Source organism: Micromesistius poutassou, assembly GCF_964030765.1.
Source record: "Micromesistius poutassou genome assembly, chromosome: 3".
In the NCBI taxonomy this organism is placed as follows: Eukaryota; Metazoa; Chordata; class Actinopteri; order Gadiformes; family Gadidae; genus Micromesistius; species Micromesistius poutassou.
In genome coordinates this window covers 17,553,213-17,566,216 of record NC_140273.1, presented here as the reverse complement: position 1 = coordinate 17,566,216, position 13,004 = coordinate 17,553,213, and the positions used below count along the sequence as shown (strand labels likewise).

Genomic DNA, 13,004 nt, shown 5'->3' with positions numbered 1-13,004 from the left:
AATAAGAGTAATCTTTCAAGAGACAGAATAAACGACTCTTCTGTTGTAGCATGTTGACATGCTCTTCATTGAGCAGTCGCACTATAGCTAATCCGATTCCATGGCATCTCAAAGGACTGCAAGGGTCTCCGGCCTCTTGGTAGCACTTCAAGCAATCTTAATACAGAGGGCCTTTAACTTTAGGAAACAGATATTTGAAGATTTAAACATGGTCCACTGATGCTGTACAGAATATTTAGTGTAGAGAAACATTGTGTGTGTCTGGCTGTGTAACCTAATGTTTTGATACGAGTACTGTCCTTATTTCCTCTGTCTTCTATAGCGAAACCTGTGTGGTCAGATGAGCTCCAAACCAATGTGTTCAAGTCACCGGATGTCTCCCAGCAATGAAAGGAAACTTTCTTGCAGTGTAGCATCGATAGGGTTAGGGATGATATATGGTACCGGACCCTTAAATAGGGTTAGGAATAGGCTTACCCCTTTAATCATTTCCACTGTGAAGTAAACTGGATGTCTAGTGATTAATTTGCTGTGTCTGAAACTTTAAACATTAAAACTTTGATTGTGGTTCATGAGTTTATCTCCATAGTGTGGTGTTGCACATACAGGGGGGGGGGAAGGAATACAGAGATTTGATTAATAATATTATTTAATAATATTACTTACATTCGGTGTACAAGATTCAAACACATTCATACTTTCTATAAATTAGATTGCATAAATTAGATTTTTATTTTTATAGAAATTTCAAAACAGCGTGAATAAAGAAAATAATCCCTGAAGGAAAGCAGGACTATATATGATGGAGTATACTGCAAGATATGATGGAATTTACTGCATGATATGATGGAGTTAAGGAAGTAAATCAGGGTAGTATTATCCAATGCTAGACTGGAATCCACTGACTAGTATATCGACAGCTCTTCACTGTTCACCTGAATGCTGTGAGAGGTTATTGGGAGGGTTCACTTGGCAGTGAGTTGCTGTTGAATGTTTTGGTACTTGAGAAGCTCCTGGTCAGAAACAGATGGCTGGAGGTCCTTCAGAGCCATGGTGAAGTCCTCTGAGGAAAGCACAAGTGGGGAGTCTTCCGTGTCTAGACCTGGGAAAGAGGATTATTTTACTCTCAAATTTGTCAAGATTTGTTAGGGCTGGGCGATATGGACCAAAAGTCATATCTCAATATTTTCAAGCAGGATGACGATATAAGATATATATCTATATTTGTTGACGCAATAACATAGTTGCCGTTGCTGTGCTCCAACTCGTCATTCTACATCGGGGGCACCGCTGTGCTTTCATTTCCCGCCTGGAGCAAGATGTGGCAAATGCGTTTGACGAACATGTTTCACACTGAAGGGGATTTAAAAAAGTGACGTGAGTGGAAGAGCAGGGCCGGGGCAGAGTGTGTGTGAGCCAGAGGCAGAGCGGGACGGAGAAGGATAAGCAGAGCAGAGTCCTGCACGGCTCTTATTTTGCAAACCCGCACCCGCCCGTACCCGCAATACTTGAAACCGCATCCGACCCATGTTCCGACAGTAGTGGAAATTACATTCCGCAGCACCCGACCCGCTATAAATTGATACAGATGCCCGACCCGCACTCGAAGGAAAATTAGACACATTAGATGGAACGCCTGGGAATTACACTATCTGGTGTTTGGCGTGGTTCTTTAGATTGCTGTGCAAAAAAAGCACATCATCCACTGTTGACGGTTTTAGTTGACTCCTCCGCTCCTGAATATCAGATCCAGCACCGGAGAAGTCTCGCTCACTTGCTGCGCTGGATGCACTGAGCAGGGATGGCGAGAAAAAATATTTTGAAAAAATATTGATATAATTAAAATATCGATATACCGCCCAACCCTAGTTAGCACCCTAATTGTGTTGAGGTTCCAGGCATACCGTTGGTGATGAGCAAGATCTTCCTTCTTACGGCTGCAGTCATGGCTTCAGAGCAGAGCGCATAGAGGTCTGCCCCGGTCAGCTGGCTTGGACATCCATCTACCACCACCTCCAAACTAACATCAGGGTCCAAGTGGAACCTGAGACAAAAATCAGACCACATACTGTAGGTAATAAAGTCTGGATTAAGTCATCCACACGTGACACTTTTCTGTGCTATCTTGTAAGAGAGGAGTGAGACAGACCTGTATGACTTCAGGGTCTAAATTAAGTTTTGTATGGTGTTTTCACAATGTCCTAAAAGCGTCATAGGCTGTAAACGGATAGAGTTGTGACCTGATTCTGGGCAGTTCTTATGATCTAATTAGCTGAGAGGAAATACAAGCTTCAGCTGTAGGGTTTAACTGTAGGGACCCTGACTACTAAAAGTAGTTTAACCCTGACCCTGACCCTGAAAGTAGTCAGGGTCATATCCAATAGAACATTCCACAGAAAGTGCTTTTCTTGTTAAGTTGGTTGGTTTCAGATTTTTTGACTTACTTTGCAGTGATGGCCTTGAGGACCTGCAGTTTAGACTCTCTGTCTGAGTTGATTCCAACATAGACCAGCTTGTCAAACCTGGAGAACAAACATATTCTGGTTTGCAATCTGAGTTTTTTTTTCATTCAACTCTGGGGTAAGGGGTAGAACTCTGGGGTTAGGGGTACCACTCTGGGGTTAGGGGTACCACTCTGGGGTTAGGGGTACCACTCCGGGGTTAAGGTTATAGGGGTTAGGGGTCAGGGTTCACCTGCCAGGACGAAGCAGGGCCTGGTCCAACAGGTCCGGGCGATTTGTGGCCCCGATCACAAAAACCCCCCTGCTCGAATGAAGAGCATCCAGCTCGGCCAGCAACTGGGAGACCACCCTGTAACACACACACACACACACACACACACACACACACACACACACACACACACACACACACACACACACACACACACACACACCTGTAACAGGTGTTTGGCAGAGACAGAGATATATAGATGGCAAAGATAGATAGAGAGGAATCTTTGACATATAGAGGGGCAGATAGGTGGATGTATTATGTATCCAGAGATAGAGGGATCTATGGAGAGAGCGTACCTGTCCATGACTCCTCCAGAGTCTCCACTCCGCCCCCTGCTGGGAGCCAGAGAGTCCAGCTCATCAAAGAACACCACGCAGGGAGCAGCGCTCCGAGCTCTGGAGAACACTGGAACACAAATATGTGAAAGACTTAAGTCCCCTTACCCCTCACCTTAGCACCTTACCCCACCTCCCCTAACACAAACACTTATACCTAACCCCAAGTCCCCTTACCTTAATACTTAACCCCAAGTCCCCTTACCTTAATACTTAACCCCAAGTCCCCTTACCCCTCACCTTACCCCACCTCCCCTAACACAAACACTAATACCTAACCCCAAGTCCCCTTACCTTAATACCAAATCCCCTAACCCCAAGTCCCCTTACCTTAATACCTAACCCCACGTCGCCTAACCTGCATACCCAACCCCAAAACCCCTAACCCTTATACCTTATCCCAAGAACCCTATCGTCTATAACTCACCCCAGGTCCTCTAACCCTTAGCCCAAACATAACAGTTATTAATAATAATATAATTGTAATAGAATTCTATTCTGAGAATATTTTAAAGTGTAAGCAAATAAATAGCACACCTTCTCTGATGTTCTCCTCACTCTGCCCAACAAACATGTTGATGAGTTCAGGGCCTTTAACACTACACAAACAGACAGAGACACAGACACACAGACACAGAGAGACAGACACAGAGAGAGACACAGAGTCAGAGACACAGACAGACAGGGAGACATACATAGAGACAGGAAGACAGACACACAGAGACAGAAACAGCAACACAGACAGATAATGAGGGTTTGATTGTTAACCCTGGCACACGTTGCTAGATAATAAGTCTTATTAAATTGCATAAGAAGAAAATCTTGAGGGACCACAAGCATAATAAAGATAAAAAGGCAGGCCAGACAGCCAGGGAGCGCCGCATCCGGGTGGCTCAGGTCAGATGGGCTCAGGGGTCAGTTGGGCTCAGGGGTCAGTTGAGCTCGGGTCAGTTGGTCTCAGGTCAGTTGGTCTCAGGTCAGTTGGTCTCAGGTCAGTTGGGCTGGGGTCGGTTGGGCTCAGGTCAGTTGGGCTGGGGTCAGTTGGGCTCAGGTCAGTTGGGCTGGGGTCGGTTGGGCTCAGGTCAGTTGGGCTGGGGTCAGTTGGGCTCAGGGGTCAGTTGGGCTCAGGTCAGTTGGGCTGGGGTCGGTTGGGCTCAGGTCAGTTGGGCTCAGTGGTCAGTTGAGCTCGGGTCAGTTGGGCTCAGGTCAGTTGGGCTGGGGTCGGTTGGGCTGGGGTCAGTGCTTACCTGAGGAAGGTCATGGAGCACTCGGTGGCTACGGCCTTGGCCAGCAGGGTCTTCCCGGTGCCGGGCGGTCCGTAGAGCAGGAGGCCCACCCTGTGCAGCCCGAGGGAGAGCAGCTCTGGCCGCTGCAGGGGCAGCTGCACCGTGTTCAGGATCTCCTGCTTCACCTCCTGTAGGCCGCCCACCTCCTGCCACCGCACACTGGGGATCTGGACACGCACACGCACACACACACACACACACACACACACACACACACACAGTTACTAGCTAGTGAGAAGTGATGACTACATGGCGTGTAAGTAGTTGGTGTTGGTGAGATTCAAAGATCCAGTAATGGACCGTAACTAAGGTACATCAAGTGAGCTTCTTGCACATAACCTAGTGGTGCAATTACGCCAAATCCTAAATGTCCTCCTGTTCCAGAACCTCCTGTTCCAGAACATCCACTATGAATGGTTTCAGTAGGACCAGGCGGGTGGGCTACCTTGGGGGCGCCGACGGCCCGGGCCCTGGAGTCCTGCAGCTTCTCCAGGGCTGAGGTCACATCCTGGAGCTCCAGGCCCACCCCACTGGAGCAGAGGTCCACCTCCCACTGGCCAGCACTGCACACAACACAGGATGACTCACCACGACTAACCCCTAGTCTAGGCTTGACTAACCCTTACTAACCCTTACACTTAGCAATACTGCATATGTGATGAAGATGAAGTCCCTGTCCCAATTCTCCCCCTTCCCCTAGATTTGAGCCCTAACCCTAGATTTTGCGCGTTCCCGCGAAGGGGTAGGGTGTCCCAATACTTGGAGCAAGGGGGAGTGCTGCTTTTCCCTTAAAATCAACCCTTGAACGCTAGCCAGCTCGGGAGCGGACTTGCAGTTAAGGGCACTCAAAGCAAGTGTTCTTGTTAAGGGGAGAGAAATGGGACTGGGCCTAAGTTCACCACCATACATGATGAGTTCCCCTACCAGCTCTGCCGAAGTCTTGTAGTGGCTGCCCTCCCAGCTTCAGCCAGCAGAGAGCTCAAATCTCCAAGAACCAAACCCTGGGTAGAAACACATGCAACATGTTAAACAAATAATATACACACAATATACACACATTATACACACATTATACACACTATATACAGGTCGGCTGACCTGATGTCAGTGGGGGGCTCGGACCACCGTTGTGGAGACAGCAAACATTTGTCCATGCGAAAATTCTAATGTTCCCAGAGAGGTATTCTGGCGGGGTGTGTGATGTAAACTTTGGTGTACTTTGAGTGTGTTGTTTAGAGGTGTACTTTGTACTTAGATGTTGTAAACTTAGAGGTGTACATTGAGAGGAGTTCTATGAGTGTGTTGTAAACTTAGAGGTGTATTTGAGAGCCGTTCTACGAGTGTGTTGTATACTTACAGAGGTGTGCTTTGCCAGGTACTCAAGGCTAACGTCTCTTCCCAGAGGAAGCCCCAGGGTGAGGCTGGCCAACATGGCTCCTCTCTGTTCCTCATTAGGGCTCTCTATCGACACCTGGTGGACAAACGCTGCCATGACGTCTGCAGAAACCTCCCGATGTCTGCTTACTGTTGCTATGACGACAACTCTAGCACAAGGGAAAGATATTGTCCTGATTGACTGAATATATTATTTTAAACGACACACACAGAGACACACAATCCATCCAAGCTTCGCCAAATAGAAGAAATAAGTCATGATGGCACCAACGTGTCTCTCATTGATTATTTAACATCATTTATTATATATGGTTACCTGGTATAGCAACTTGTTAGCAGCTGGTAGAGGGTCTAATATATATAGTTATAGTTACCTGGTAGAGCAGCTGGTTAGCAGCTGGTAGAGGGCAGCCTGCACCCTGCTGTCCTCATCAGCACCCCCTCTTGGCGGGCCGAGGAACTGCAGGTTCCTCAGCAGAAGGGCGCAGGGCTGGAGAGACTCTGCCTTCCTGAACACGCTCTTCATCTTCACCTCACAAGCAGCCGTCGTGTCCCCACACAAGCTCACACACTGGACCTGGAGAACAATGATAGTTAGCACAGTGAAACATACACACCAACAATACATGATGTGTAGCAATGTAGCATCACCCCACACACACACCAACACATGATATGTAGCGTCACCCCACACACACACACCAATACATGATATGTAGCTTCACCCCACATACACACCAATACATGATATGTAGCTTCACCCCACATACATACCAATACATGATATGTAGCTTCACCCCACATACATACGTACAAAATACTTTTTGGAAGGTAAATGAGATTTTGGAAGGTAGAAACCAAAAAAAGATACTCCTAATAAATATAAATGTAATGACTCAGCAAGTTGTGCTGACAGATACATGTAACATAAATGCCCTCACACCATCATATCGGGGTCCCATACCCATCAGTGATGCATTACATGCCTACTAGTTAAGCTATAGTTCTAGTAGTACCTTAACCAGGTGAAGTTAGTACAGGTTTCCACTCTTTTGAACGTGTCATTTTCCAGGTATATTCAAGGACATTTTCCAGAACCGTTCTGCCCTCACAGTGAGAACAGTAGGCCCCTAATCTCCATTGAAAAAGCAGCATGACAAATGCTTTGTTTTTTAATCAATAACAGCTATGAACCAATCAGTGAGTCATATTATTACCCTTGACGATCAAGCAGAATATCGTTCAAGAATATTCCAGAATCCCCAGTTTTAAATTGGTTATTCATCCCAAATAAAACGTAGAAAGTTTATGCCAGAAAACTAGACTGGCATGGCAGTAAGGGTTAGAGTTAGGGCTAAAATGACCTGCTTAGGTCTAACCCTAAACACAGAAGTGGAGGAAGCGAGGGGAGTGGAGACATCATTCACTGAAGGACATTTCAACAGAATGTTTACTTATCACACGAGCATCTTCTCACAAAGCACTGAAAGCTGGCTCATTACCTTGGCAGACAATTGTGTAATTGAGGTCAACGATTCGATTCTGAAACTATTATCGCAATGCAACAATTTTTTTTTATTTCTTTCAAAAATATATATACTTCTGAGTTTGCTACTAAGAGTTTGCTAATCACTTCCTACTTTTGTGATGACCATTAAAGACAAACAGATGAATTACCTTATCTAATATCATATATTAGATAAAGTCGGTTCTCTGCGCAGAGAACCCGCAGGCAGAAAGGAGTTTTCTGTAGCGCTCTGCAGTAGGCGAACAGAATTAAAATTCAGATTATTAACTTATCTGCATCGAGACAGAATAATTCTAGAGAGAATCGCGATGCATCGAAGAATCAATCATTTTTCCCACGCCTTATCGTCACCAGGTGAGGTTAGTATACCTTAACCGTTATAGCACCATAACCACGTATAGTAAGTAGTATCCTCACAAGGTAGAGTTAGTAAACCTTAACCGATATAGCTAGTAGAACCATAACCTGGTATAGTTAGTTGTTCCTTAATCAGGTAGTTAGAAACCCTTAACAAGGTATAGTTATTAGTACCTACTAGTTCGAAAACCTTAACCAGGTGTAGTTTTTAGCATCTTAACCAGGTACAGTTAGTAGCATGTTAACCAGGTATAGTTATTAGTACTGCAACCAGGTGAAGTCAGTACATCTTAACAAAGTATAGTCAGCAGTACCTCAAACAGCTGAAGGTGGAGACGTCTGCAGGCAGCTCTAGCAGATGTCATCTTTCCACATCCTCTGGCTCCCTGGAGAAGGAGGTTACATCGCCCCAGAGCCACACCGCTTCTAGGACAAGGAGCGAGGTAGTGATCAAGAGCTGGTAGTAGGAGTGGTACTACTACTACTACTACTACTACTACTACTACTACTACTACTACCCCCAATACTGGGGGTAGTAGTAGTAGTAGTGGTATCATTACTTGTGGTAGTAATGGGATCAGTAATGGTCTTAGTCATTGTAGTAGTAGTAGTAGTAGTAGTAGTAGTACTATTGGTAGAAGTATTCAAGGTACTATTTGTGAAATTGGTGTTAGTATTGTTTGTATTGGCCTTAGTAGGGATTGTAGTAGTGGTAGCATGTGGAAGTGGAAGCATTGAAGGTAGTATTGGAACTATTGGTGGTAATATTGGTAAAAGTATTGGTGCTATCGTGGTAATATTTGTGGTAGTATCAGTATTACGGTAGTAATATTTGTTGACGTATTGGTTGCAGTATTGGCGTTGGAATTGTGCGATTACTATTGCACTATTGGTGCTTTTTTACAAAGATGTTAACATAATTGCTCGGTAGTAGGGAGGATATTGGTGGTAGTATTGATGTTTATATTTGTGGTAGTATTGATGCTAGTATTGGTGCTAGTATTGGAACTATTGGTGGTAATATTGGGATTATAATTCATACTATGACAGTTATATTTGTGTGAGTATTTGTAGTATGGATTGGGTGGGAGTATTGGTGGTAATATTGTTGGTCATATTAGTGGTAATGGTGGTAAGTGGTAGTTATGTTACTATTGGTGATAATATTGGTGGTGGTATTGGTGGCTAACCTGTTGTTGAGGTGTGGTGTAATGATGCTAGTGATGTGGTCCACGGTGCCGGTGAGTCCTGCGGGAGATACACTGGACCACAACGAGTTCCCAACGCTGCAGAACGGTACCAGGCTGCCAGTAGCTCCACCCTGCAGGAAGACACCACAACCAAACGTCAGCTTTACATGGGCCACATGAACTACATGTTTAACAACATCAGGTCAGTTTATATTACAAACTCAACAATAGACCTGGACTTTTAAAACAGTAGAACGTTTAACACTTTAAATCTCTACTGTTCAAAAGTAAAATGATATACAGTAGAACTATTATCACTTTAAGGCTGTACTGTTCAAACACTTTCACCATGTTGAGTGAAGTATGTCGCTTGTCTTAATTTGAAACAGTAGATTCTGGTTTCACTGTGTAGAGTGAAGTATGGCTCTTGTCTTAATTTGAAACAGTAGATTCTGGGTTTCACCGTGTAGAGTGAAGTATGGCTCTTGTCAGCGAGGTAAACTCCTGTTTGCTCCTCCTCACCATCTCCCAGACCAAACACCTTCGTCACCTTGAAGTACAGCACCACCCCCCTGGGAGAGATGATCACATCACAGGTAGTACTTACCGCGCAGCCGGCTGTGTTCTACCACAACCTGGTACAACACATATACACTGTAGTGTATATATGTATTGTATTTTTTTTTTATTGGATTATTGTACTCTGTGTATTGTACTTGTATCTTATCGAATAACATTTATTGGAAAGATTGGGAATGCCTCCTAAAGGGAACACCTCCTAAAGGGAATGCGTCTTAAAGGGGACGAGTCTTAAAGGAAATGAAGGGAATGCGTCTTAAAGGGGATTAGTCTTAAAGGGAATGAAGGGAATGCGTCTTAAAAGGGAATAAAGCGAATGCCTCTTAAAGGAGATGTGTCTTCAAGGGGAATTGCTTGATGGACCAACCAAGCATCTCTCTGGAGTGGAATGGATTGAATATGGCTCATTTTCATTTTTTGATCTCAATATGACTCAATATGATGTGTAATTTGGACTTATGATTAATGAGAATCTAACCTGAAAAGCCTCATGGGTCCTTAAACATTCAACAGGTCAAATGAGGCCCATATACCACGTTTCAGAACTGTCAAACGGAGAGGCTGACCTTTTAAGTTTGACTGTGTTTCACAGTGGAACCAAACCTTTTTTGGCACCTGCTTGCACAGGGGCAATATATGTGGGTCAACTTTGAAAATGTTTTTTACCAAGCAGGGCCTAAGCTATAGCCATTACCTTCTCAATATAATAACAATCCCTATACAATCCCTTATCCACAGCACCCCATCTTTCTGTCGTAGGTTTATGAACTGTACCGTAAGAGCTACCATAAACAAATGACGTCATGTTTATTTACTTTACTTCCACAAAAGTGGATTTCTATATTTCTTACCTCTGATGTGAGATGCTCTCCATCTCCCCTGTGTAGTTTTCATCTGAGACCGCAAGGACATCTCCCGGTGACACCAGCCTGAAAACAAGACCAAAAATCGGATCTGAATAATGAGCAATATTTACAATACAACAGAGGATAGCTGGGTTGAAGTGGTGCGCTAGCATGCTCTAATCTAATCAGGCCTACCTAACTATGGTGAAGAGGTGAGCTAGCATGCGATCATAGCAGACCTACCTAACTATGGTGAAGAGATGAGCTACCATTCTATCATAGCAGTCCTACCTAGGTGTGTTGAAGTGGTGAGCTAGCATGCCATCATAGCAGACCTACCTAGGTGTGTTGAAGTGGTGAGCTAGCATGCGATCGTAGCAGCGGTGAGCATCGTATTGTGGGGAGCGGACCGGTTCAACGTGCAGCTTGCTGGCGAAGGGAGGAGAGGCTGAGAGACAGAAGCTCGGAGACCCCTGGATCACACTGGAGTCATTCCATCTCTGTTAAAGTCAAGCATCATGCAATGATCACATAGTTAATCACTGTAGAGTTCAACACCAGAGAATGAATCACCATAGAGTTAGACACTGTAGTGTTAAACACCATGGAGTTAATCACTGCAGAGTTCAACACCAGAGAATGAATCACCATAGAGTTAGACACTGTAGTGATAGACACCATAAAGTTAAACACCATAGAGTTAATCACTGCAGAGTTCAACACCAGAGAATGAATCAGCATAAGGTTAGACACTGTAGTGATAGACACCATAAAGTTAAACACCATAGAGTTAATCACTGTAGAGTTCAACACCAGAGAATGAATCACCATAGAGTTAGACAATGTAGTGTTAAACACCATGGAGTTAATCACTGCAGAGTTCAACACCATAGGATTAATCATCATAGAGTTAAACACCATAGAATTAAACACCACCATTTTCTATTAATTAAGTTATCCGTTTAGTTAAGTAATCTCTAGAAAACAAAGGCAATTAGATGTACAGAAAATGATTCTTTATAAATATATCTCATCAATATCAAAATATTCATACAACAACAAAAAATATTTTGGACCGGGGTCAAGTTTGCAATGCAGGTTAATGTCGTGGACCTGAGATGGGGCACATGATGCTGATTTCATCTAGGGCACCAAAAAGGCTAGGGCCGGCCCTTGGAGTCCAAACAGAAGCACTTTGTAAACATCAACAATTAAACAAGTAAATGGTTCACCTTTATCCTCAGGGTCCTGTTGGCCATTGGGACCGTCTCCCCCCCTGACAGATTGAACCAGTGAGTCATGGAAATTAAACCACAGGTGTCATTCAAGTGGAGCTCCATACTAAAAGGCGTGAGATCCATAGCCAGCAGGGAGGCGAGGCGACCTCTACGGGGGTGAGACACTTCAACACTGTTGTGTGGTTTCAGCTCAGACAGCATCACCCACTCGTGATTAAACAGCCCAAGTTTCATAAGCAAATTCCTGCTCACAAAAACAGTACTGTCCAAATCCTGTCCCCGAAAATGGGTGTCTTTTAGCAGAGGGAATACATTGGCTACCCGGACGTCAACTCTGCCCTCCAATGCCTGCAGAAACCCGGAGAACCCAGAGGTCAGAGCCTTCTTGTTGGCCAGCAACGAGCTGCTCCTGTAAAGGCTGTTGGAGAAATGAGCAAAGTCTGAGACGAACAGTTTGGTCCGAGGTTTGGCGAGAGGGGAGAGGCAACCTGGAGGCTCCGAGAGGTCCGACACCACGATGCAGGAGCTGGCCGTGATCCTGCCCTGTCTCACCGGGCTACACGACAACACCACCAGGTCCAGGAGGAGCTGTTGGACCTGAGCCCAGTTGTCTCCGAACAGAGGATGGTATGGCAGCAACAGCTGGTCTCCTTCCCGGGCCAAAAGTGTCTGTCCATCCGACGCAAGAGCCTGCAGCCCAGTGGAGAAATTAGCCGAGCTGGCCCATTTAAAACTGTGTCTAGACTTTGCTCCGATCACCACTTTACTCAAGAAAGAGGTTGGGAACAGCCGAACCGCCCCCGCCGTTTGATGCTGTAGGTCGTGGTGTTGGAGGAAGAGCCGGGACACCAGCAGGATGATCGGTTTGTTTCGGTCTCTGGGTCCAGTGCTGTCATCCACTGTTGGGTGCGCACAAAGTAAAAGTCTGGATTTACTGCGATTCTTCAGCTGTCCCACAGTAAACAGGACAGTCACAGACCCGGAATGCACATCTGTGTATTCCGGGAAGGCATATTGAAACTGTGACTTATTAATAAGAACGTCAAAAGGGTTCATGTGTGTTGGAAATGTGTCCAAACACGACAACACTCCATACGTTGCCATATTGAATGACGCGAAGCCGAGGTTCTTGGACACAACTACACTGAACCGTGGCCTAACACGCATGTGGACCTCGGTCGCCACCTAGGCCTCGGTCTAGGTATCACCATGCCACCTCCCCACATGATCCCTAGGGGGCGACAAAGGTCCTCAACTTCTCTACTTCCAGTTGTATTCTACGTTCGTTTCATTAGTTAATCGGTGGGTGCTGGACTCATCATACATGTTATATGTCATATGTTCCGATACTGCTGCAGCAGTATCGGAACATATGACATATAACATGTATTGAAAACAAAGCCAGAAGCTAACCATTGCACTCACCACTGCCATGCCAGAGGTCCTTGTTCCTAAAGTTCTGTCCGAAATGGAAGTAGATTGGAGGAAGTCCATTGTGGCTCCATCACGGTGGCT

At 45.2% G+C, this 13,004-nt stretch overlaps 1 protein-coding gene across 2 annotated transcripts; it reads right to left on the bottom strand.

Annotated features, from left to right (window-relative positions):
- Window positions 1–693: 693 nt before the first annotated feature.
- pex6 (peroxisomal biogenesis factor 6) lies at window positions 694–12,593 on the bottom strand (the record flags this gene model as incomplete). 2 transcript variants are annotated; one of them, XM_084465292.1, is made up of 17 exons in its annotated part: window positions 694–1,102; window positions 1,905–2,044; window positions 2,445–2,522; window positions 2,695–2,811; window positions 3,033–3,141; window positions 3,609–3,670; window positions 4,319–4,524; window positions 4,803–4,920; window positions 5,282–5,358; window positions 5,715–5,901; window positions 6,127–6,329; window positions 7,952–8,063; window positions 8,828–8,958; window positions 9,291–9,399; window positions 10,258–10,335; window positions 10,591–10,751; window positions 11,484–12,593. In XM_084465292.1, the coding sequence occupies 17 exons, from the start codon at window positions 12,591–12,593 to the stop codon at window positions 966–968; spliced, it is 3,135 nt and encodes a 1,044-aa protein (XP_084321418.1). In that variant the 3' UTR covers window positions 694–965. The 2 variants fall into 2 exon arrangements, with proteins under 2 accessions (XP_084321418.1, XP_084321419.1); XM_084465293.1 differs by having other exon boundaries at window positions 7,952–8,060; window positions 11,484–12,562.
- Window positions 12,594–13,004: the final 411 nt, after the last annotated feature.